The following is a 26431-nucleotide window of genomic DNA, read 5'->3' on the forward strand; positions in this document are numbered from 1 at the left end:
AAACAAATAATATAGAACAATTTATAAGTAAACCATAATGTAAACAATCTAAAATTTTTAGACTATATTAATAATGTAAATTTTTAACATCATGTATTTTGAAATTGTTGAGTTTTACAATAATTTTGAAAATTATAGAAGATATTTTTAACTAACTACTGACAAAAATATATTTGCCTTGTCAAAATCAAATTAAAAATCTATATATTATTAGTATATTTTAATTAGAATATTTTATGCATGTTGGAATTACGATAAGAACTGACTTCCTTTCAATAACGTACTCTTAGCTAAATTTTCTGAGTCTAGCTGCGTTCAGAAGAAGAGTGTGTGTGTGTGTGTGTGTGAGAGAGAGAGAGAGAGAGTTCCCACCAAAGACAAAGACATGGGTTCAACTGTTGACGGTGCACCACTTCTGGAAGAGGGTCTTCTTGAGGTTCTCCTTCACTCCATCTTTCTTTCTCCATACATACCACCTCAAATGTTTTATCTTCTTGTCAAGCTAATTACTTGTGTACAATACAACTGTACAAGCCTTTCCACGACACAGCACATACTCATAGCATAGTTTGGTCCAAGTATTCCAATTAAAGAAACAAGAAAATGGTATCTTTCTATGATATATGATTTTCTTGTTTATTTAACTGTGAAGGATGGAAGGAGTGAAGAGTACACAGGAGATGGAACAGAGGACTTTAGAGGCAGGCCTGTTCTTAAGAAGAATACTGGCAATTGGAGGGCTTGTCCTTTTATCCTAGGTAGGTATGCTTCTACATTTCTCTCACGTTATTATACAGTAAATTTTTTGTTTATATCCTTCATCTGTACGTGAATCTCAGGTAACGAGTGTTGTGAACGTTTGGCCTTCTTCGGAATTTCCTCAAATCTTGTTACCTATCTCACTACCAAACTGCATCAAGGAAACGTTTCTGCTGCGAGAAACGTCAGCATCTGGCAAGGCACTTCTTATCTCACACCTCTCATTGGAGCCGTTCTGGGAGATGGTTACTGGGGTCGATACTGCACAATTGCTGTTTTCTCTTTCATTTATCTCATTGTAATAAGCTAAGATCAGATAGTCCTCTTTTCCTAGTCAAATGTTTCTCTTAATATTCCAGTAATATGGAAATCATGAAAGATAAACAACATGAGAGCCCCTGATTCTGTTTTTAATCAACTCTATAGTATACTTGATAAATTTCTTGACTTTTATAATTATTATTTTAAGCTCTTAATTGCATATATGCTTTGTTGTTTAGTTGCCTTTTCAAGCTGTAATTGTGACATGGCTACTGTGTGCAGGGGTTGTGTACCTTGACACTTTCTGCATCTTTACCAGCATTGAAGCCTGCTGAATGTTTGGGTTCTGCATGCCCTTCAGCTACTCCTGCACAATATGCTGTGTTCTACTTTGGTCTGTACGTGATAGCGCTTGGGGCTGGTGGTGTTAAAACATGTGTGCCATCTTTTGGGGCAGATCAATTTGATGATACTGATCCCGAGGAAAGAATTAAGAAGGGGTCGTTTTTCAATTGGTATTATTTTTCTATCTATCTAGGTGCCATATTGTCATGCAGCTTAATCGTTTGGATTCAAGACAACGCAGGATGGGGTCTTGGATTTGGCATCCCTGCTTTGTTTATGGGATTATCTATTGTAAGCTTCTTCATGGGCACACGTCTTTATAGGTTTCAGAAACCTAGGGGAAGTCCTGTTACAAGAATTTCCCAGGTTTTGTATGCGTCTATCTGGAAGTGTAATCTGGTTGTCCCTTGGGACAGTAATCTCCTTTATGAGTTACCAGAAGAGAGATATGCGATTAGAGGGAGTCGCAAACTGGAGCATAGTGAAGATCTAAGGTAATTAAACTGTCTGACATATTATTACGACCTTCTTTCATTACCATAACGTAGGCGTAGGATTATCTTTGTTATACATGTTGATTTTCAAATGTTCTTTGAAGTGTGACTAGTCTGATATGAAATTTGGAATTAGGTGTTTATGGGGAAAATGTTCATTAGCTGAGCCCTGCTACATTGTTATGCAGTTGTAAATTATAGTGTCTAATTGGTCACTTACAAAATTCAAATTAGCTATACGTGTGGGCGTTGCCTGGCACACCTAGTGGTAAGGTCTGACAGGATGGAATAACTAATATCATTCTCATTTATCTGATGTTTGGAACACATTGAATTGCATAACACTATCGAATCCCTTCCTTCCATCAGTTAGTTATTGTATGATACTACTGATGCAGCACTAAAGAGCATTGAGGCAATTATAAATTTAGAACATTTTTTTTGGTTGAGATGATTTCACTATCTGGTTTTTAAAATTTGCATAGGAGTGTTGTTCACTTATTTAGGTGAATTAAGGTTTATTTGAAGTTATATAGTGAAGGTCAATCATATTGTTGGGGCTTATTTTGTTAGTATGAATGTGTTAGGGTATAAGGTGGAATGTTAGGGTATAAGGTGGGAGGTAATGAGAAGGAGAAGAAAGGTACGAGGGAAGTGAGGCCGAACGGCATTGACCGTAAAGGCCTAACGGTGGAAGGCATGGAGAGGTTAGGCCGAACAGTGGACAAAGGGGGAAGTGAGGTCGAACGGTATTGACCGTGAAGGCCGAACGATTGAGGGCATGGAGAGGTTAGGCCGAACGGTAGACAACAGGGAGCGACTAGGCCGAACAGTGGGAGGCGGGGAGCAACCAGGCTGAACAGTGGGAAGTAGAGAGAATATTCAGTATAAGTTAATTAGAGTAAATAAATATAGTATAAGTTAATTAGAGTAAATAAATATATATTCAGGAAAATATTCAATATAAGATATTTATAATTAAGAATATATGCTAGGATAATATATGGGGAGATATTTATATTAAACATAGAGATATTTATATTAAATGCAGATATATTCTAGGGAAATAATTAGTATAAATAAAGTTAGAGTCTAGGGTTAAAGGGATGCTTTTGATTTGTGAGTTTTGTAAGAGAGGTTATGCTCTTAGGTAACTGAGGGAGATCCTGCTCCCAGTTATTAGAAATAATTGACGGAGGTTATGCTCCTAATTATTGTTTACCCTTGTTTATTCAGATATTACCATCAATAAAAGAGATTCATTCAACCATCATTCGCTTATTGTTCTATTACGTGTGTGAGAGTGTGAAAGGTTGTATTTGGCTAGTCTACGTACTCAGGTACGTAACAGAATGTATGTGCACTCAAGTTCATTTAACCATCAATGAACACATGTGATTCTGCGATTTTATCATAACTGGGAGCTCAACAACGCCAAGCTCAAGAAAGGAAAATGGTTTAGTATACCATAAAACTAAAAGGAAAACATTCAATTTGGTCTTCCTAAAGTTACATGTGTCACCAAATTAGCCTATCAAAAATGCTAGTCACCAGTCCTCCAAAAAGACAAATATGGTGACACTTTAGACCTTGAGTGATGACAGATTAAATCTTTGAGGGACTAATTTTGTGACAAAATCTTGGAAGAACAAATATGGTGATAATTTAAATCTGTGCAGGTCTAAGTAAGTATTTTTTTCTTGAAGGATTAATGCTGTAATGGATATAGATTTCAGGACCAAATTGAGAGTTTTCTCAAAAATCTTCTGTTCATTTTTTTATATGGAATTATAGTACGATTAGATCTATTTGCATAGGGAAAACCTTTTTATGCTTTTCACTTCACTTTGCTTTATGTTATTTTGTAAGCATTATGCCAAATTCATTGTTATCTTTTCTCCTTTCCCCAATTGTAAGCATGTTGTGGTCTTCAAAACTTCTAGGATAGATTGCGTTTAAACATTTTTCTTTTATCCTGTCTTGGTTGGGTAGAGAAATCTTGTGCTAAAGTTTTGAGCTGTTTTAACATTTTTTTCTTCTTCCAAATAATAATTTGTAGGATCCTCACTTGCTTAAAAATGCTTCGCCCATAATGTCAACTACTGTTAAATTAATGGGCTGTAAACTCTTATTTTTTATTGTTGTAATTATGTTTACTTATTTTAGTTTGCTAATGTCGGTGGTAATGTTCAGATATTGATTTACTCTGATTTTGGACAGATTTGTATTCCGAATGTAGTGGGTAATGATCTTTTGCTAACAACATGTATGATTATGATGATGGATTGTCATTTAGTTACGCTTAAATATGGTTCAGTAGCAAATACGAAAATTGCTCTGTTTCTCTTGACAGTCTTTTCTTTTCATGATGTGGTTCTACTTTATGTTTATAATGTTCAAGTTATCTTTGTTTAGCAGTGGTATCTAGAGTAGTGTTCTTGTTGGTTTTGGGTTTAAAACACTATTGAAAGATCAAGTGGTTTCAGGGAGCAATGTTGTTTTGGCTGTTTCTCAATTTTTTGGGGAATATTATCATATAGGGGTAGCCAAATGAGAAAATGTTTAAAGTCCTTTGGCTTATGAGATTATGCAGATGATAAGCAAGTATCACCATTAAGAGATAAACAAATCGACCAACATGAGGAGATTACGAAGAAGGAGAAAGTTGTCTCATGTCTACATTCATTGTTGACAGACGAGGTGTCTACATGCATCTAAAAAAAGCCAAGCAAATATGGGATGAATTGAAAGAAAGATATGTAGGTGATGAAAGGATAAGGTCCACTAAGCTTTTGACTCTTAAAAGAGAGTTGAAATACTAAGAATGAAGGAAAATGAGTCTATAAAGGAGTACACTTCAAAGCGGTCCCATTTGGTGAATCAAATGAGGCTATATGGTGAGGTTGTAGAAGACAACAAGGTTATAGAAAAAATGTTGATTAGCCTACCCAAAAAGTTTGAAGCCAAACTTGCTGCTATTAAAGAGTCATGTAATCTTAAGAAATTAACTATTTAAGAGATGGTTAGAAAATTGCAAGCTTAAGAGAAAAGGTTCTCAATGAGGATGAATGATGTAACTGAAGGTTTTCCTTCTTGTACTACATGTAAAAGAACAAATCACTTGCAATAAAATTGTTGTTTCAAGGGGAAGCCTCACATTCCATGTAACAACTGCAAATGGTAGAGACATAGGGGGAGGTATTAGAGAGATTTAAGCAGAACCAACCTGAATTGAAGATCACTTGTTTATGGCTACTCAAGCATGCGGTTCAAGTTCAAAGGATGTTTGGTATGTTGATAGTGATTGCACAAACCACATGGCACAGGATTCAAGTATCTTCACCTCTTTGGATAGCACTGTCCAAACCAAAGTTAAGCTTGGAAATGGAGACATTGTTTAAGTTGAAGGGAAGGTACAATTTTTTTTCACACTCGCAAAGGTACTAAATTTATTCATGATGTTTTGTTGATTCTAGACTTGGATAAGAATTTGTTAGCACTGCTCAGCTAATGAAGAAAAAATACTCACTCTCTTTTAAAAACAAGGGCAGCGCCATTTTGGATGCTAATGATTCTGAGTTTATTAGGTTAAAATGTGTGATAATAGCTTTCCAAATAATGTGAATCACGTGAACCAATCAACACTTGTTTCCGAACATGATTATTATTCATCTTGACATAATATATATGGTCATTTTAATATGGATGCATTTAAATTTTTGCAAACCCATGATATGGTGAGAGACATGCCTGTGGTAGGCAATATCAATGATTTATGTGATGGTTGTCAATTTGGGATGATGCATAGGGAGTATTATTCTTCAATAAAAGTCACATGGGAAAAGAACAAATTGAGCTTGTTCACACTGATTTGTGTGGTCCTATGCGTATACCTTCTTTAAGCCATAGCAAATATTTCATTTTGTTTACTATTAATGATTACCAAAATGACATGAATGGGTCTTTTGGAAAGCAAAACTGAAACAATTAATGTCTTCAAAAAGTTTAGAGCTATATGGTGGAGTTTCGAAGTGGCGGCAAAATTAACATGTTGAGATTTGGATAATAGGATGGAGTATACTTCCAATGAATTCAACATGTTCTGTGAAGATATATATGGGTATTATTCATCAATTGATAGTCAATTATACTCCTGTTCGCAATCAAGTTTTTGAGAGAAAAAACAGAACAATTATAGAGATGGCAAGATGTTTAACTGCATAAAAAACTACCAAAACTTCTGAGTTGAGGCTGATATTACAACAGTGAATCTCTTAAATAGGCTATCCACAAGAGTTGCGAATGAAGCTTGGATGGGAATGAAACCCCCGCTACAAAACACTCAAAGATTTTTGGATCAATCTGCTATGTTCATGTTGCAATAGCTAAAAGATTTAAATTGGATGACAAAGTTAAAATGGGAAGTTTCCTAAGCAATGCTACAAGCTCCAGAGGTTATAGATGAACAATCTCTAGTTAAAATCAAGTGTGATGGGATATTCAAGAATGCTTATTGAGAATGGAAAATAATTGAGTTTAAAGAAGCATGAAAACAGAACAATAGAAAGCTACAAAGGAAGATGAATGCTAGATTGGTAAATATGATTCTCCGGTGCTCAAAACCAAGTTTTTGGCAAAAATTTATGAAAATTGCATAACTGACACATTTTTTGGAAATTGATTTCAGGAAGAGTCAAAATGAGTCCACTCTGTATGTGAAAGTTTGTGACAATGGGAAGAAAACTATTGTCACTTTATGTCGATTATTTGTTAGTTACAAGTGATGATATTGATAAAATGACATTTAAAAGTAGCATGTTGCAGGTTTTTGAAATGAATGGTTTTGGAGTGTTGAGGTAAGATGAAGTCATTCTCTCACAGAGAAGTACACAAATGATTTGCCAAAAAAAATTTAAATTGGAAAGTTGTAATCCTATTTCAACTCTGATTGTAAATGAAAAGTTGTCAATGATGGTGATGAAAACGCTAATGTAACTCAGTATAGAAGCTTGGTCGTATGCCTTGTGTACTAGACCAAATTTGATATTCTTTGTTATTTTGCTTTCAATGTTCGTGTACTCACCAGGTTTTACAAACTTTGGTGTAGGCAAAAGAGTGTTGAGATATTTGAAAGGTAATGTTGATTTTGGTATTTGGTATGGAAGGCTTGAAGGTTATGTTGATAGTGATTAGGCTGATTCTATTGATGATTCAAAGGGTACAATGGGATATGTTTTTTCACTTGGCAGTTAAGTGTTCTCATGGAATTCTAAGAGGCAAAATGTAATCCTCAGCTGAAGCAAAATATATTGCAGCTGAAAATCCAATTCAACATGGGAGAACCATGCATATCAATGTTAAATTTCCTACTATAAGAGAATCTGAGCAGAATGAAAATGTTCAATTGCTACATTGCAGGTATGAAGATCAAATTGCTCACATTTTAACCAAATCAGGCACTTACAAGTGCGAAGTTTAATGAGCTAAGAAGCTAGATGAGAATCTTCAGGAAAAGTTATAAGGAGGAGTGTTAAATTGATGGGCTGTTAGACTCTTTTTTTTCACTACTGTAATTATGTTTACTTATTTCAGTTAGTTTTCTTGTGTCAGTAGTGGTAATGCTCAGTCATTGATATATGTTCTGATTTTGGGAAGATTTGAACTCTAAAAGTAGCGGGTAATGTATGAGTATGATGAGAGCATGAATTTCTTGTGTTAGTTTTCTCCATTGATTTGAATTCTAAAAGATATACTCATACATGCTCTTTTACTGAACATGTATGAGTATGATGATGGATTGTCATTTCTCATGTAATTACTCTTAAATAAGATTCAGAATATAAAATACAATATGGTTCAGCAACAAATAGAGCAATTGTTCTATTTCTCTTTACCGCTCTTGTCTTTTCATTTCTTACAATCCTAATGGTTTCTTTTCTTTTTTTCTCTTTCATGAAGGTGTCTTGACAGAGCAGCTATAGTATCCGATTATGAGAGAAAAAGTGGTGACTACTCTAATCAATGGAGACTTTGTACAGTAACACAGGTGGAAGAATTGAAAACCTTGATTCAATTGCTTCCAATATGGGCTACTGGGATAGTTTTTTCTGCTGTTTATGCTCAGATGTCAACATTGTTTGTGGAGCAAGCAATAATGATGGATACATATATTGGTAACTTCAAATTACCCCCAGCTTCTCTGTCAACTTTTGATGTGATTAGTGTTATTTTTTGGGTCCCTCTCTATGACAAGGTAATTGTTCCAATCACAAGGAAGTTCACAGGCAAAGAAAGGGGGTTCTCAGAGTTGCAAAGAATAGGCATTGGCCTTTGCTTTTCAGTCCTGTGCATGTTATCAGCTGCTGTTGTGGAGATTAGGCGTCTGGACCTTGCAAGAGAGTTTGACCTGGTTGATGAACCTGTTGTAGTGCCCCTTAGTGTATTTTGGCAAATCCCTCAGAACTTCTTCTTAGGGGCAGCTGAAGTATTAACATTTGTGGGGCAGCTTGAGTTCTTGTATGACCAATCTCCAAGTTCTATGAAGACTCTTGGTACTGCACTGCCACTTCTGAGTTTTTCATTGGGAAATTACTTGAGCTCTTTCATTCTTACTTCCGTAACTTACTTTACGACACAAGGTGGAAATCTTGGTTGGATTCCTGATAACTTGAACAAAGGTCATCTTGATTACTTTTTCTTTCTTTTAGCTGGACTTAGCTTCTTAAATGTATTGGCGTACATTGTTGTTGCCAAAAGGTACAAGCAGAAGAAGGCTTATTAAGATTTTTCCAGCATCTATTGGGGCGGAAGCATGTTCTGATGTACAGTACCCTTCTGTCATTGTCATGATTTTTCTGTAAGTATATATGCTACCAACAAACTAACTTTCTAAAGCAGTACGCTAATTTTCTTTTCTCATGTCTTAAAGTTTTCTTTTTTTTTCAATAAACTTGCCATTAAACATACTAGGATTTAGAATCTTCTTTTCTTATACAGATTATAGCATTGTTTTCATATTATGGCTTAAAATTTCTCTGTTTTAGGTACAAGAGTCAATTGCAAAAGAGTCAATTCTGAAGGAATTAGGATTTCAAAACATCCATTTTGAAACTAATGAACTTTATTTCTTTATTATTATCTTTTCACTCACTTCATTCTTCGGCTTAAAATTTTACTATTACATTGATGTGATTTCAATATGTTGCTATTAGAAAGCAAATTCACTTTATGTACGAGTCACTCCTGAAAAAAGAAAACTAAAATTTAATAGCCAAAGTTATATGATTATGGTTCATGGCAAATTTCACTAAATAGAAGTTCTCATTTTCAATGGAAATTAGTCTTAGAAGACAGAGATAATATCTCACAATTTGTTTAGCTTGTATAGTGACTTTTATACTTCTTTGTACAATTTAAGGGTGTTCTAATTTGTAAGTTCTTTACTCAAAATCTTCATGTAGGAAGTTAGAATTCATGCGAAGGACTTCAATTCACTAATTCTAAAATGAAATTGCTAAGGGTTGTGTGCATTTTATCCAACCTTTCCATGTTGTCTCAAATGGTCAGTGTTACAAAACAAACCGCCACCCTAATAAAATTAAATTGCAATTTGGAACAGAGGCAGCTTTAATTGATAGTAATTTAATTAAATTGCATTTATAATAGAGTGGTATAACTAAACTCCAAAATATTATTTTTTTTTGTGAAAAATGCAACAAGAGTGTCATGAAAGTTAGTTTCAAATTTTTTGCTTAACATTCTATTATTATATAATGGATATATGTGTATATTTGTACATGTCTATGTAGGGTGTAAGATCAAGGTTTTGTATAATTAATCAAATAGATTTAACCAATTTCGTGGTTTTTGACTACGATGCCACCACATCCTCAAGAAATTGTGGGCAAAGATCTTTGATTCTCATGACAAGGTTAAGTGCCAAACTATTCATTTACTATTTCTTTACTTCTATACATATTTAATATTGAATGACGTAAACAATGTTTTTTCTTTTAGAACACTGTTTTTGGTCATATTAAGAAGGAGTTTGCAATTTTGATGGATATATAGAATTATCAATTTAATTCAACCAATCCTAACCTATATTCTTAAAAAAGCCAGGAAGCTTTTTACGTGGAAAAAAAAAAACCTCAACTCAAGAGTCTTCTCTATAATAAGTTAGGATGAAGAGTAAGTTGAGTTTAGTTCCATTACAAAATTTTAATAAATTTTTAAAAACAAAAGTTTTTTATATAAAACAAAAATGAAAGATGAACAAAAATAAAAAAAATAAGTTTTTATATTGACTATTAAACGAAGAACTTACATGATTGGATACTTAAAAAGAATGAATAATAATAAAATGAACAATAATACAGCGGGAGAGAGTAAATATTTCATATTATTTTTTATTTACTTTTTTCTACTTTGAAAGTGAATAATAATTAAAATATATATGTACAATTAAAAAAATTACAAGAATAGAAAATTAAGAAACTAATAAACATATGTTGAACAATTGAATTAATAACAACAAATATATAAAATGTGTATAATTTTTGAGTATTCATTCTAATAATAATAAATTACTTAAATATGTTTATATGAGAAATATAATATATATATATATATATATATATATATATAATATTATATATATATATATATATATATATATATTATATGAGAAATATTTTATATAAAAATTAAAATAAACTACGAGTTAATTATATTTCTTTTTATCAAAATATTTATTTTTCTTAAAAAAAAGCCTATAGGTTGGTCCTAACCCATAGGATTTTTGTAGATATTTTGGTTTTGGAAGGTTACATCTTTCACCATCACATGTTGCTCCTTACGTCTTCCCAACTTTTTTATTTCTAAAATTGACCTTATTTAAATATTTATTTTTTATTTTTACTTATTTTAATCTAAACCCTTAGTCTAATCTCACTCCCTTTCACTCTTTACCGCAGCCTCACACCACAAAAACTTCTCTTCTTCCTCTCTTCCTATTTTCCTTTTTCACTATCGCAACCCCACACCCCATACCCTCACAAAAACTTTATTTGTACCTTTCATTCTCTTCTTCCTCTCCTCCCAATACTTCTTTTATTTGTGATTTCCGTTTCCTCCTCCATTTTCGACGATTCCATTGTCACTGAGTTGGCTCTAGAGATGGTTGGTTCGTGAAGAAGAGTGTGATTCGTGGTTTATTTCGCCCCAAAAATGCTGGTATTTGTGTGCTGTCGTTTGAAAAACGTAGAAGAAGTCAAACACAAAGGCTTGAATAGATATGGGAGATCCGTTCGGCCTTGAACGAATCTTGATTTAAGATCCGTTGAAGGCCGAACGGATCTCGCATATCCGTTCAGGTCTTCGTGTTTGGCTTCTTTTATTTATTTTTTTTTTTAGTTTATTAATTTTATTTTTCGTATAAATTTTTAAGTGTAGTATATAATTTTAGATTTTGAGTTATTTATTAATTTAATTATAATTATTTAATTTGTTTAAAATTTGTTCTGTATAAAAGAAAATCATTCAAAGGCCAAACAAATCTTGATTTCTGTTGACGGATGTCAAGATTCGTTGAAGGCCAAACAGATCTCTCGTATCCGTTGATCTACAGGGCAAAATGGGAATGAAGAGGTGCAAAGAGCAACATGTGGTGGTGGAGGGAGTAACCCTCTTGGTCTTGTGGACTTTTTCTATATGGGTGTTTCATCCGGCACCTTCAAGCATTTCACTCTACACCTCTAATTTCCTAATATACCCTTAATTAAGTTAGGTGGTTATTTAATAATATTTTGTTTATTGAAATTTTTTGTGCTTAGTTGACCGCACCTCCATTTTCCTCCTATCACCAAACATGCACCCTTGCACCCGTGCATTGACTACACCCTTGCGCCTCGCATCCCTACACCCCATTTCTTTTTTATTAAGAGACGCAACACCCCATTTAAGTTGGAGCTCTCTGATAATTTTTTTTTTCTTGAGTATTTTTCTTTGCAGCTCATATCAATAGTTATATTCGTGAGTGAGTGTGATATTGAGAATTAAAGATATTTGAGAGGGGTTGGTAGTGTTCGAGTGCAGTTTGGAGTGGTGCATCCAGGAAGCTTGACTTGCTTTGTGGTGGTGCACTTGGGGTGCTTTGTGGTGGTGCTCTTGGAGTGCTCTTCTTGGTGTTCTTGCTGGTTGCTGCTGGTTGTTGTTGGTTGTATTGATATTGTTGGAAGGAGGTTAGTATTTTATTTTTGGTTAATCAATTGCATGATTACAAAAGACAACAAACATGAATCACATATGATTCCAAAAATGCACACATCGACTATTGAAATAAAAATAAAAGATGAGACTATCGGATATGAAAATCTGAATCTGCAATTTAATATGTTATATAAAATTTTATTATATTACTTATTTAATTATTTTATTAGTTTAGTTTATAATTATTTATAGAATTATGTATGATTTTGTATAAGTATATAATGTAATTATATAATTTTTATGAATTTATTAAAATTAATAAAACTGTTTTTGATGAAATTAAAGTTAAGATGAGCCTATATGTAAATCCAAATCTAAAAAATCGAATCTAGATATCCAATTTCCACTATTTCGGATGTAAAAATTTGATTAAAGTTTAAAATGTTATATAAAATTTTATTATATTACTTATTTAATTATTTTATTAGTTTATAATTATTTTTAAAATTATGTATGATTTTCTATAAGTACATAATGTAATTATATAATTTTTAATTAATATAAATTAATTTTTGTACTATATGAGGTGGACGATCAGTACTGGACGTTGAGGACGATCCACCGGAGGTGACCAACGCAACAGGGAATAACAGATCGGTAGGCTATCGCGCGAAAGGCATTTTATAGCTAATTAATGGGTAATATCAGGCATATTATGCCAGATATAAGGACGTTAGCGAAAGATTAGGCACAAGATGTATTGCACTAAAGGGCATTTAATGATGCCCAATGGGTCGGATAATTACAAAACCTATTGTTTTAGCAGGATTTAGAACCCTGATCCAAAACATTCAAAGTTGTCTACTCCGATGTCCAGTTGTGTTATCTTCTCTCTTCTCCTTGTCCAAGTCGCGGGGGAGGGTGCCTGCAAAAGAGACTCCGACGCTCAAGTCAGTCACTTTGCGTAATAATCTTGTAATCAAGATTAGCTCTAAGTTCACTTCAAGTTAAAAGTTACCTGTCTCCTATGCCAGAAATATATTTATAAATTATAATGAGCTTACCATTAGGTCTGACTCATTAACCACCAATGAATGACAATATTAATTGTCAATAAATGACACTTATTTTCATTAACACCCCGACAGTTATTACTATTGATTACCTTAACGGCTCTTTTTACCGATCGGTTCATTGACCTGAGAGACATCATCGGTCGGCCGACTCTTCTGCACCTTTACCGTTCGGTTGGTTATAAGCCGATAGTAACATAAGCCCCCCAAGCCCTAGCAAAAATTTTGATGTTGCGTTGGGTTTATAAAGTTATATCGATCGGTAGAGGATTATACCTGAGTTTCAATTCATACTATCATGTGTTCTTTATCGTCCGAGCGGGTTTTGCGCTAAGAGTTCCTTTGAAATGTTCCAGACCAAGGCGGGAGTTCACGAAAGAGCTTGCTTTGCCGCTTGATTTAGGCCTTAGGATCTCTCTAGAAGCATGCCCTAAGACCAAGGTGAGAGTTTACGAAAAAAATCTGCCTCACCCGCTCGGTTTAGGTCTTAGGAGCTCTCTAGAAGCGTGCCCTAAGACCAAGGTGAGAGCTCACGAAGAGACTGCCTCACCGAGTTGAAAAATGTTCGCTGCCGATCGGTTGGTCAAAGTTGGCCAAGTAGTTTGTATATAGAGTCGTGTTATCTACACCGAAGAAAAATAACACTCGAATTTTGAACAGTGAGAGAAATATAGCTAATAAAATTAGGTTATTTTGAGTTGAGGCTAGGCGACCGAACGAGTGAGACGGTTCGGTCATGATATAGTTGCTTTAGAGTCTCGTGACCTATATTATATAATACAAATATAATTTATATTTAAAAAATATCCATTTGATCATCGCCGTTAAGTAGTGATTGACTTTAATGTCCATTTCTCGCCGCTATAGTGAGTCAGAACTTAAATTTGAATTTACGGAATATAACAGAAGAACTTTTACAATTGTATCTCGCGTGTTTCTCAATAACGAGTCATGTGACCTGCATAAAAGAAAATAAACTGCAAAAATACTGATAATGAATATATAAATTATCACCGCTCGAATAATGTTAACTAAGAGCTGAGGTGCCTGGTTAAGGTTTGAACAAGAGCCAAGTTGTCGGAGCCCAACGTTGAGCCCATAATAGGGTCTTTCCACCATTCTCACTGTTTGACGTGATAAGGCTGTTTGACGTGATAAGGCAGATATCCACGTCATAAACTTAATTGACGACCTTAAGCGGAAAGAAATTGTATCTTCAAACCTACTTTTGAATTCAAACCTGCATTTGAGCATATATAATAATATAATATTTGGTGATTCTTAAATGCACCCGAATGTGTATATTATATAATAATATAATATTTGGTGATTCTGAAATGCATCCGAATGTGTATATATAGTATATGGCCATCCAAAGTGCTGCAGCTTTCTTGCTTTTGTACTAAAAGTATTATATATTTTGGTGGAAGTGGCAAGCACACTTGTCGGGCGCAAATAATTTTTCAATTGTCTGAGAAGCTAAACTCTTTAATCAGCAGAGATGCACAACGCTTGTCCCGAGAACAACACCAAATGGATTCTCGCCGACAGCCAAACCACCAGGGACTACTGTTTCTTGCTCTTTGAAAAGTATGGAGATTTCATTGTGACTTAACATTAGAGGTAGGGTCTGTTGCGACCTGCCTAAATTCCTTCTAAAAATCATTTCTTTTCAATGCAATTCAAATAAGCAAACTGGTATGCCAAACCATCATTCCTTTTCTCCACTATGTAACCAAGGCATCTCTCTACTATCTCCTCCACCGAATCTTGAACGAGACTCTCAACGTTCTCAGTTTCCGCAAAATACCTCAAATCCAGAGGATCGCAACACATATCCAGACACTGCTCCGAACGCTTCAGCTTCCGGCGGTCCGAATGGTTCCAGATTCTGACGAAGGTGTGAGACCTATGATTCAGGAACATGCGGAGGTTCCTAGGCACCCAGTCGGCGCGAGCGACGACCAACGCAGAGCTGCAACATATCCGCCGGAGGATCTGAACCGCCGAGATTCCACCGAACTCCGAGGCCGATAATGCGCCGTAGGTAAACGTGGCAGCGACATCGATTTTGGGGATTGGGGTTTGTGGAAATTGGGAAATTAGGGGTTTCTGTTGTAATTGGATTTTCATTGATTGGAATCGTGGTTTTGATCTTGTTTTGTTTTTGCCAGTAGAGATTGTGAAGTTTTCGAATTGGGGTTGGTTTTGATTGCGCGTTTTGGGATCTGAGGAGTGACGCCAATGAAGGTGCTGGCGCTGGTGGGGCGGCCGAGAGTCCAGGCTTGACAGTATCACCCCATGAGGAGGAGAGGAAAGAATCGCGGCGGACGGGGTTGGGAGTGGTTTCTTCGCTGTCAGAAAATTCGGCCGCAGCGGCGACGATGAAGGCGGCAGCCCTCTCTGATGAGGATTTCCCGTGTCTACCGACAAAGGAGACGGTGAAACTGGATATTGTTCCGCATCGTCACGGTCCCTGTTTTTAACACGTTCTTGAATAATTGGAGCATGACATTGTTGTTTCCTCCAAATGGAAGGAATAACATAGATATACTGAACAGGAGACGCACTTAAGGGCTGAACGGTATGATTAGATGTAAGGAACAATAGATGTAATTAAAGGCCGAACGGTCCAAATTAATATTGAACGATAGAGAGTTAGTAAAATATGTATGTGATGTGTAGAGTTTGTATGACTCGGATGAATGGTTTTAAGCATACGATGAATCTGTGATTTTGTTAATGAATTGAAGTTATGGATTTTTTGATAATCTGAAAATGACCATTAACTCACGTAAGGAAACCCGTGATGAGATGTTTTAACTTCTATGGCAAATCACGTAAGGAAATCCGTGATGAGATGTTTTAACTTCTATGGCAAAACATAAGCAACGTTATGCGACGAAAAGTTTTTTCTTTTCATTCACAGTGATATACATTAATCTAAAGAGAATAAATTCAATATAATATATTTTTTATAACGAAAATCTTATTCATAGTTTGAGAAGAAAGTGCTTATCTTTTCAAGGGCTTTCCTCCAAAAACTGAGGGGACCTCTGACACGTGTCTTGTTGGTGGAATTTGACAAGTGCTCATCGTATAACGAAATTTCCTAATGTTGATTCGAAGTAACGATATCGAGATTGAGGGCATGTCTGGTTTCTCGTGGTTTCATGGGAATGCCGCTCGGTCTCACGGTGGACGCCAAAATGTTTCAGCAGGATTTAGAACCCTGATCCAAAACATCAAAGTTGTCTACTCCGATGTCCAGTTGTGTTATCTTCTCTCTTCTCCTTGTCCAAGTCGCGGAGGAGGGTGCCTGCAAAAGAGACTCCGACGCTCAAGTCAGTGACTTTGCGTAATAATCTTGTAATCAAGATTAGTTATCAGAGCTCTAAGTTCACTTCAAGTTAAAAGTTACCTGTCTCATTTGCCAGAAATATATTTATAAATTATAATGAGCTTACTGTTAGGTCTGACTCATTAACCACCGAATGACAATATTAATTGTCATTAAATGACACTTATTTTCATTAACACCCTGACAGTTATTACTATTGATTACCTTAACGGCTCTTTTTACGGATCGGTTCATTGACCTGAGAGACATCATCGGTCGGCTGACTCTTCTGCATCTTTACCGTTCGGTTGGTTATAAGCCGATAGTAACACCTATAAATACAACACTAATAACCAGGTACATTTGGATTTTTCTGATTTGATTGAGGACCTTGGAGGACACCCCACTAACTTGAGCGTCAGAGTGTTTTCTTGCAGGTCGCTCTGCGAAACTAGAAGAAGGAGATTTGAATCATTAATTGTACACAAGAAGAGAAAAAGCACGTGCAGTAGAGACCTCAGACTCGCTTTAAACATAAACAATTTCTATAAATTTATTAAAATTAATAAAATTATATTTAATATGAAAATCCTTATATATATATATATATATATATATATATATATATATATATATATAATATATATATATATATATATATATATATCGTATACATTTTCTTTTCGATCTACAATATGTAATGGAATTATATTTACTGTAAAAAAAAATCTCACCTAGTAATATATTCTCTATAAGTTTACAACAAAAAGTATAGAATTCGATGTTGCTCAAAAACAGTTTCCATAAGAATAAAACAGTTTTTCTATAAGAAGAAAACTGTTTTTGAATAAAATTAAAGTCAGCCATTAATAATTTAATTAAATAATATGTAATTGTTAAAAAATAATTCTTATGATTTTTTATGATTTTTTCATGTTGATTTATTAATATTATTTAACTAAGTTTGTTTTATACAAAAATTTAATACAACGACTTATGTTAACTTTTATAATTATTAACTTTTGTTTTTTTCTTAATATAAACAATGTATTTTAAATATTTATTTTATATAAATTTGTAAATAGAAAATTTAATATGAAAATTTGTTATAATTTTTTATATAGTTTTATGTTTTTTTTTATTTTGGTGTATTTTTTCTAAAGTTGATTACATTGTTAATAAATTTATAAATGTATAGTTTATTGTATAAGTTTATGATTTTGTAATATAATTATAAATTTTGGATTTATTGTATTAGTGTTTTATTTTGTTATAGGTGATTATATTCCAAATAGACGTATCAAAGTTTTCGTCGTTTAAAAATGAGGTTGCTGAGGAAGATCTAACGAATTATTTCACAACAAATGAAATATTTTACTCTCGTGATAACTTAATTGAATGAATAAGAGGGATTGCATATAATTTAAGGTGATGGGTGGGTATTGCAAGTGATATGTAGATACCACAACCACGATTTAGTAGAAACTTTAGTAGACATTTTTATGCTGATAGGTTAAATCCTACTAAACAAGCAGTACTTGTTGATTAGACTAAAACTCAAGTAAGACCTGCAAATATTTTGTTGACTCTCAAGCAAAATAATGATCTTAATGTAACTACAATAAAACAAGTTTACACATGAATAATGTAAGATTCGACAGTTCGTCATCAGAATAATGTAAGGATGTGATATCATCTTATAACATGAAAGGTAACCATCAACACAATCAGATGGGAATCTGGCTGCGGACACACACCTAATAACATTATGTTGATAGTGCAATCAAGCATCATTAGTCGCAAGTATGTCTACATTTGAAAAAATGGGTGGGTCTCGAGGGATGGACTGTTGAAACTCAAACTGTCTCAAAATACGCTCAGAAAAATGTTGGCATAGCATGTCACCAATCCTGATCCATCCTGAGAACATACAAATGTCATAAAAAGGATGAGTCTCCCGATGTAACTCATAAGGGTACCAAATGACTGAATCATATGTCAGCGCATCCAAGTGTACCTTGACCTCTAAGAGGGTGAAACCCTCCCTTAGTGACTCTCACTTTGCAGCACGCGATCTGTCTTCCATGTTTGAAGGCACCATACGCCTTCTTCCCAAAGTAGGGAAGTGCTCATATATCCAACTCTACAAAATAGAAAATTACAAATTATTTCATATTCCACATCGAAACAATTCAACCAAAATAAAGTGTAAACTAAATTTGTACCTATAACAAAGTCAAATAACCTGTCATCTGCTTGGTCGAAGCCAAGCTGGCATCTCCTAACTTCTCATACATATATGCTAGTGTAGCAACGTCCCAAGCATATCGAACATATGCATGTACGTCTCCAAAGAGAAGAAGGTAAGACACGCGAATGAATGTGGCAGTCTTATCAGCAAATATACTGCATCCAACTAGATGCAACAAAAATCTCAGGGCAACATACTCCCACTACTGCTGCTCATAGTGCTCAACATAGATGTCTCAAAGCCAACTCAATTTGACTTTCGCACCGTGAGCTGCATGTAACTCATCACCAACTCTCCCGCCATCCACATCTAAAAGTTCCACAATGGCGCGTCGACTTTCTTCAAAATCTACTTCCTCTATATTACATAATTGGCCTAAAACTTGAAGGTGCAATAAGGATGACACATCATCTAAGTCACAGACATCTCACCCACGGGGAGATGAAAATTGCTGGTCTCAAAATGAAATCTCTCTACAAATGCTAACAATAGACCCCTATCGACGTAGTCATATGAGATGCCACCAGAGACATCAAACCGGAACCATAAACGATGTCTCTAATGCCCTCGTGACAAGATCCTAATCTGTTTAACTTCTTCCCGTGGGAGATCAACTACACTATCCTAAAAAATAATATTTAATATAAAATTATTTCAACTAAACAATAATCATTAAAATAAAGTTTGGCAGTTACTCGAGCCTACCATGTCACATAAGCAATATGGTGAATGTAATGTGTCAATACTTAAGCATCTACTAGACCTTCAGGAAGTCCACCTTCAGGAACATCCTGATGCTCCTCCTCCTACTCAATATCATGCTCCTCAAGTGCATGATCCTCAACTGCATCATCGTGAAATCTCACATCTTCATGGTCCTCAACGTGAACATCAGACTCAACTACTCCACGTCTTCTACGAGCAAAAGCAGTAGGTCTCCTTCTCTCACCCTGTGAGGAACTCTCTCCGCGATGTGAAGATGAACCTCCTTAAGTACGAGCCATATCTATTTTCTTATATTAAAAACATTACAAAAAAATAACCAATTCAAATAATTATAGAATTAAAAAAATGAATTGCAATATTTATATAAATAAATATTTATATAAATAACACTCTTTGTTATGCAACACCGCGACTCCTATGTTGGTGATGCATTTTGATTTCTAACACCGTGGCTCCCTCACTTAACTCTCCAATTTTATTTCTAACACCACCTAGTGCCAAGTCCCATAATCTTGCCTCTCTTTCTTTGTTTTCTTCTCCCATAATCAAACTTACGTACACCATTTCCCCAAAATACATGTTAACCCTCCACAACATCAAATGATTCTAACCAATACATGCCTTAGATAATCTTCTTAGGTTTCAAAACGCTCCACCACCCTCACTCTTCTTTATAACAATGACCAATCAATTCCACTTCTCTTCTCATTTTATGAAACCACTCCCTTCGCTTTAGGTACATTCCAAATACTCTTTTCTTTCTCCTAGCTTCCTTCTCTTTTCCTCACCCTAAAACCAACTACTTATACCCTTTTTCATATATCTATTGTACTATAATCCCCTATGTACATCAAAACCCAACCCTCGATCACTTATCTTACATCACAAGACCCCACTCATCCACCATAAGTTCTAAAAAGAACACAAATGTCGAAAACAAAGAACTTGCCTCTATGTAGAGAATCCTTGTACTACCATTTAGAAACATTAAATTCTTCTTTGCCAACCTCTTCGTGGGACCCATTCTATTTAAACATGCAATGAAAACACAACCTTTCTCATGCAAACCTGGAACGTGAGAAAACATGTAACTCTATGCGACATATACTGCTTCTCCATACTAATATATACTAATATGATGTAGAATTTAGGTTGGAAAGAGAAAGAGGAAGAAATATGAGAAAGATCGAAGAACAAAATAGACAGGATACAGAGAAGAGCACAAATAAAGGTCAAAGACGAATCTGCATTTGGTCGAATATGCAAGCGCGAAGGGGACTGAATCGGATCTGCATATCCGATTCAGACTACATCGGATGTCCATATTCGATATAGGCTGAATCAGATATGTAGATCTGATTCATCCCCCTTCGCCTTTGCTATTCGACCAAACGCAGATCATACCACCGTAACAACTTCTAGTCCTCTACACTACTATATCTACAACAAAGTATCAAAATAAATATGGCAGAATCCACCAATCTTTGGCCACCAACGAGAAGAAGCAAGAAGTTGTGTTGCTATGCTGTTTGTGTGCCTTGGGAGCAGTGGGAGAAGACAAACCAGTGGAAGTAGTGGTGGTGTGGTGCCTGTGTGTGCCTGAAGTGTGCGTCGAAGAAGTGAAAGAAGACGAATGATGTTGCGTGTGTCACGAGAGTGAAATGTAAAGCTGTCAAAACGGGCCACCCGACCCGATCCACCACGGGTTGGTTAATTAGTGAGTCAACCCAACCCGGCTTATTTATTAGCGAGCCAGAAAAATTCGAACCCGACTCGACCCACCATGGGTTGGTGGGTAAACGGGTTGGCTCACTAGCTCACTTAATTACAATTTTTTTTAAATAAGGTTGAATTACAAACTTTCTATAATACAAATCTAAACAAATTTCATTCCTAACATGGGTGTTTAATTAATTTTGAAAATAAGGAACTTAAATAACTTTTTCAAGCAAAAACAAAATAATAAATATTTTTTTATAAAATTAAAATTAAATTTTAATAAAATAATATTATGTAGGTGGGTTGGTGGGGCAACCCGACCCACCACGGGTTCAACCCACATGAACCGGGTTTAAACGAGCCGGGTTGAAATTTGACCCGCATAAAAAAGTACAATTTTTTCTAACCCAACCCGGCTCAAACTCATGGTGGGTCAGGTTGGCTCGCGGGTTGTGACCCATTTTGATAGCTCTAGTGAAATGAGATACGAAACAAAGATGTAACTGTGCTTGGAAAATGAAATGCGAAAGAGAGGGTTTTTTTCAAAAATGAGAAAGAGTGAAAGTGAGACAATGATATTTGAAAGCAACGTGAAGAATAAAAACTACAGAGAATCTTTGACCACTTAAGTGATTTAAATATTAATACTGTTTTAAGTAGGGGTAAAGTTGACATTCTGAAAATACTTAGAGGTGCAATATGAAATGCTTGGAGGTGCGGGGTGAAACCTTCTTTCTCTATGAGACTTTTTGGTCCTGTGAACTTTTCTGCCCCCAACTCACGTGAGTCAGGATCAAACCATGTAAGAGGGACCAAATTGATGGGTCTATGATATATGACTACTATGTGGAAAATTTCATATTTTAGCTATATTTTTAGAGTTAAAAAAGTTTGTATTGATGACAAATCCATTCAAAAGTTAAATGATGGTTGCACAATGGTAAGTACTTGATTCTTTCATATATGTAGTTTTGTATCTTTCTTATTCATATTCAATTTGTTGTAAATAGTTACATGATATGTGTGTGAAGCATGTATATTATGAGAATGAACAATTTATTAAAATAAAACATTTACTCAATGATGATTCCTGTGTTTTCATTGCAGAGGTATTCTTTCATAGTTCAAAACTATAGATCATATGAATCATTAAAGTTTGTATAGTCTAATTTCATGAATTTCTCTTACAAAATTTGTTAACTAAGTTTTCAAATGAATTCAAGCCAAACTGTTGACTTGTATTGACATTGTTTTAAGCAATTATATGACAGTCACTCCACTTAAAAGAGAACGTGCAACTATTTTCTATCCAACTTTTAAGGACACTTGAAAAATATATTAAAATTGAGAAATGAGTTGAGTAAGTTTTAAGTATGTGTCTGTATTGTTGTATTTTGTAACATGTAAGGATAATGATTTATAATCAGTTCTAAATGTAAATCTTTAATGTGCTTTTTATTGTTGAATTTTATGTAAGGACACAAATATCTCATTAGTTTTACATGTAACAGTTTAATATGTTAATGTTATATTCGGTGACTACAATGTTTAGATATAAGTTCTTTTATTAATTCTAATACTTTGTAGTTTAACTTTTTTAACTTTATATTGAACACTCATGATCTATCTGAAATAAAAAGTCTCAACTATAGAGTGAGTACCAATTTTCTAAAAGAAAATGTAACTTATCTAAGACTTATAAGGCTAGTTAATTACTAACAAAATAATTCATTAAAACTATTAAGAATCTCAGGAGAAAATTACAAAAAATATCCACTTATGATACTTGAAATCAGTTAAGGAAAATACAAACTCTAAAGGGTTAAATAATACCAGTTAAGGTTAAAAAATAACAATACAATTTACTGGGGCTTATAAAATGCACCTGTGAATAAACTCATTCAGTTTTGAATGCTCAAGATGTAAACCTTAAAAATCATAATAAAATACTATCATTTACCAAACGCCATCATCCAATGATTTAAGTGTCTAACAACACTCAAAGAACACAACACCACATTTGCTTACATTTAATACCATCAAGACAAATTTGAAATTTTAAAATTTATAGGGTGCAAATGGAAATTATGGAATGTAGAAAAACTCCTTTACTCGGGTGTTTCAGGCCCAGATATTTGGACCCAAGGAGACCGAATCAATAATGAAAGGGCCCGACCCACTCTTAAAAACCCTTTGTATGGCGAATGAATTCAATGTTTCTCTTTCTTCTGGGTTTATAGAAGCATCAGTGGCTGTTCTTCCTTGAAATCTTGTTGTCAATGAGGTGAGTCAAATGCACTTATATACTCGTTCGATTTAAGGTCGCAATAATCATAACAATAATAGCGCTTTTATTTCTTCCTTGTTGTGCTGTGCAGTTTCATTTTCCAACCACTCTATATTTATTGATTTTTGTGTGGAAGCAGCTCCAATTTTGTGACTGACGGGTAAGTTACACTGATCATTGTTATGTTCTGTTTGCGTAATTTGTAATTCCTCCTTTTCTGTTTGTTTTTATCCCAATTTTGTAGAATACAGACCTTCTTGAACAAGGGCTGTGTTCCACAAATCAAACAATGGGGAATTGTCAAAAATCACATTATTTCTCTGCATTGAGGAAAAACAAGCAATTTATAGTTATTGGATTATGATCTCCTGTTTGAATGCCCCATTCACCAGTCCTATTTAGCTCTCGCATTGTTAGATTAAAACCTGGAAATCCTTCAAGTCCATCCCTATATCCCCTTTGTCTATCCATAAATGTTTTCATCGTAAGTGGTACTGATTAATTGAACCCCAGTTCACTGTGACTTAGAAAAAAAAATGAAGAAGGGTGAGCTAATTAGCATTAAACTCAAGGAACTCAGAAGAAGCAAGCTGCATAAGTATCCTCCCCTTGAGCATATTGATTATTGAAAAATGAGAATGACTGTCCTGGCTTTCATCATGATTTCTTCTCTAGAAATGCATCTATCAATCCCGGCATATATTTCATCTGGGTATCTAAGTGATAGAAATGAATGTTTTGAATTCTTATGTTTTGTTAGTTTACAAGAAAATAGTACTTGGTTCTTTAAACTAACCGAAACATATCCACTAAGTGAAAATGGCATAACGAAAAGGTGAAATCTCTGTTGTACTCAGCTAAATTAAAAAATATTTGGACGGTTTTTGTCGTTATGATGAAATGCAGTTCCCTAATGACTTATTTAGTTATAGGCTATACTGCTACTGACATTTTAATGTGATGTACTGATTTGGATTGGATCTTTATGAAAAAGAAAAGGCACATTGACTAATATTTACCACAATGCTTTATAAAACAGATAATTCACTGTGAAACCTGTCATCCCATCATTATTGTGGTTCATCTTGCAGCTATTTTTTCTGGCTTTCAGTCAGTCGGAGAACAGGAAAAGCGCATTCTTGTTGTATAGTTTGTACACAATCTGTAAGTCACTTAGTTCAAGCTGTCTTTCGATCCCAGTAGTGCAAAGCAAGAAAATATAGCCAACAAACTTATTGCTATCAGGGATAGTGTGGAAATTCAGAAAAGGTGCAGCCTCCCCAAGGTTACCTATTTAGTTTTGGCAGTTGGCAGTTTGAAAATACTTAGAAATGTCTTTGGCTGCTCCGAGTTCCCTTTTGAAGGTGGAGGAAATACAAGGAAGAGGGAGGGGAATGGTTGCATCTCAGCCTCTTAAAGCTGGTCAAATTGTCCTGAAAGACTCCCCCATTCTGCTGTATTCAGCTTTGCCCTTGATCAGACAGTCTTTGTCAGCGTCATCCTCTGCCTCAACTTCATGTTTCTGTGATCACTGCTTCAGAACCTTGCCTCCATTTTTACTGGGAGATTCTTCGTCATCCACAGTTTTGTGCCCCAATTGTCGCTACCATCGTTTCTGCAGCTCAAGTTGTCTTTCAAAGGCATCGAACTCCTCCCATTCTTCTTGGGTATGTCAAGCGTTATCTAGTCTCAGATCCAATTCTCTACTGCTTGAACAGCCGCTTGAGCGCCAAGTCCAGGCTAATTTTCTCATAGCTGCCTACAATCTTGCCAATATCTCCCCTTCAGACTTCCAAATTTTGCTTTCTCTCCAGGGTTCTCCTGATGATACCACCATTGCTGCATCCAAGTTCCTACACCCCCTTATTTCATCTCTCTGCTCACTATCTATCATTAGTCCCCAGAATGGATTTTCTTTAGAACTCACCTCTTTACTTCTTGTCAAGGACAAGCTCAATGCCTTTGGAATAATGCAGCCCTTCTCCGCAGATGACGACCAGAGGTCTGTCAGAGCCTATGGTATTTACCCCTATGCTTCCTTTTTTAACCATGACTGCCTTCCCAATGCCTGCAGATTTGATTATGTGGACATCAATCCACATGAAGACAGCCATAATACTGACTTTATTATTAGGATGATTCATGATGTTCCCCAAGGTAGGGAGATTTGTTTGAGTTATTTCCCTGTGAATGAAAACTATTCTAGTAGGCAAAAGAGACTGATTGACGACTATGGCTTCTCCTGTAATTGTGATCGATGTAATGTGGAGTCAAATTGGTCAGATAATGATAGTGTTGAAGATAATGCTGAGGATGAGGAGGAGGTTATGGATGAGGACCAATCTGAAACTATGGAAGCGTCAGACACTGATAAACATGCTCTTGAAGATAATAATGATTTCCCACATGCATATTTCTTTTTAAAATACATGTGTGATAGAACGAATTGCTGGGGAACATTAGCTCCATTACCTCCGGAGGGTGATACTCCATCTAATTTCATGGAATGCAATGTCTGTGGAAAATTGAAGAGTGACGATACCTTTGATGTAGATGAAGGTCTTATGGAGGACTAAGCATCTAGCATGCTACTTGAGTAAGTAATCTGCTTTCCTCTAAATGTTTTTATTATCAGTATTATAGATTTTTTTTGGCACCATTGGATTTTAACTTCTATGATTCTTTGCATGTGCTGATTACTTTCGGTGATCACAATTTTCACACATACATATTTACACACATGTTCATTAATTTCAGTGATCACCATTTTCACTCTATTACAGGCGCAGACACTCACATATTGGCCTACCCATAAACTTGTCACTGAGTAACGCTGTTTTTTTCTTTTTGTAGAAAACATTGATTGTGTTTTTACAATTGAAGAACTTGTTTTAGGAGCCTGAAGCCCGTTCTTAAAGTCTGGATCTTTTTTCATGGGCCTTTTAAGATGATTGTAGTAGAAGTAAT

At 35.0% G+C, this 26431-nt stretch overlaps 3 protein-coding genes across 5 annotated transcripts; 2 read left to right on the forward strand and 1 right to left on the reverse strand.

The window, feature by feature from the left end:
* Positions 1–251: 251 nt before the first annotated feature.
* On the forward strand, positions 252–8777 carry LOC124826982 (protein NRT1/ PTR FAMILY 8.3-like). Of its 2 annotated transcripts, XM_088103983.1 has the most exons (6): positions 252–436; positions 653–758; positions 840–1057; positions 1303–1859; positions 5186–5299; positions 7818–8777. In XM_088103983.1, exons 1-6 carry the CDS (start codon positions 386–388, stop codon positions 8638–8640), a joined length of 1869 nt encoding a protein of 622 aa, XP_087960109.1. In that variant the 5' UTR covers positions 252–385; the 3' UTR covers positions 8641–8777. The 2 variants fall into 2 exon arrangements, with proteins under 2 accessions (XP_087960109.1, XP_047155912.1); XM_047299956.2 differs by lacking the exon at positions 5186–5299 and having other exon boundaries at positions 254–436.
* A 5231-nt stretch (positions 8778–14008) lies between these two features.
* LOC148205963 (uncharacterized) lies at positions 14009–15757 on the reverse strand (the record flags this gene model as incomplete). Its single annotated transcript, XM_088105875.1, has 1 exon — positions 14009–15757. A coding segment is annotated over one exon (954 nt), but the record flags the coding sequence as incomplete, so codon positions are not given.
* Positions 15758–23342: 7585 nt separating this feature from the next.
* ASHR2 (ASH1-related protein 2) lies at positions 23343–26060 on the forward strand. 2 transcript variants are annotated; one of them, XM_047299952.2, is made up of 3 exons: positions 23343–23461; positions 23556–23624; positions 24556–26060. In XM_047299952.2, exon 3 carries the CDS (start codon positions 24796–24798, stop codon positions 26038–26040), a length of 1245 nt encoding a protein of 414 aa, XP_047155908.1. In that variant the 5' UTR covers positions 23343–23461; positions 23556–23624; positions 24556–24795; the 3' UTR covers positions 26041–26060. The 2 variants fall into 2 exon arrangements, with proteins under 2 accessions (XP_047155908.1, XP_087960110.1); XM_088103984.1 differs by having other exon boundaries at positions 23345–23461; positions 24504–26060.
* The last annotated feature ends 371 nt before the right edge of the window (positions 26061–26431 follow it).

Source organism: Vigna umbellata, chromosome 1 (assembly GCF_029865625.1).
Source record: "Vigna umbellata cultivar VRB3 chromosome 1, Vumbellata_1.0, whole genome shotgun sequence".
Lineage (NCBI taxonomy): Eukaryota > Viridiplantae > Streptophyta > Magnoliopsida > Fabales > Fabaceae > Vigna > Vigna umbellata.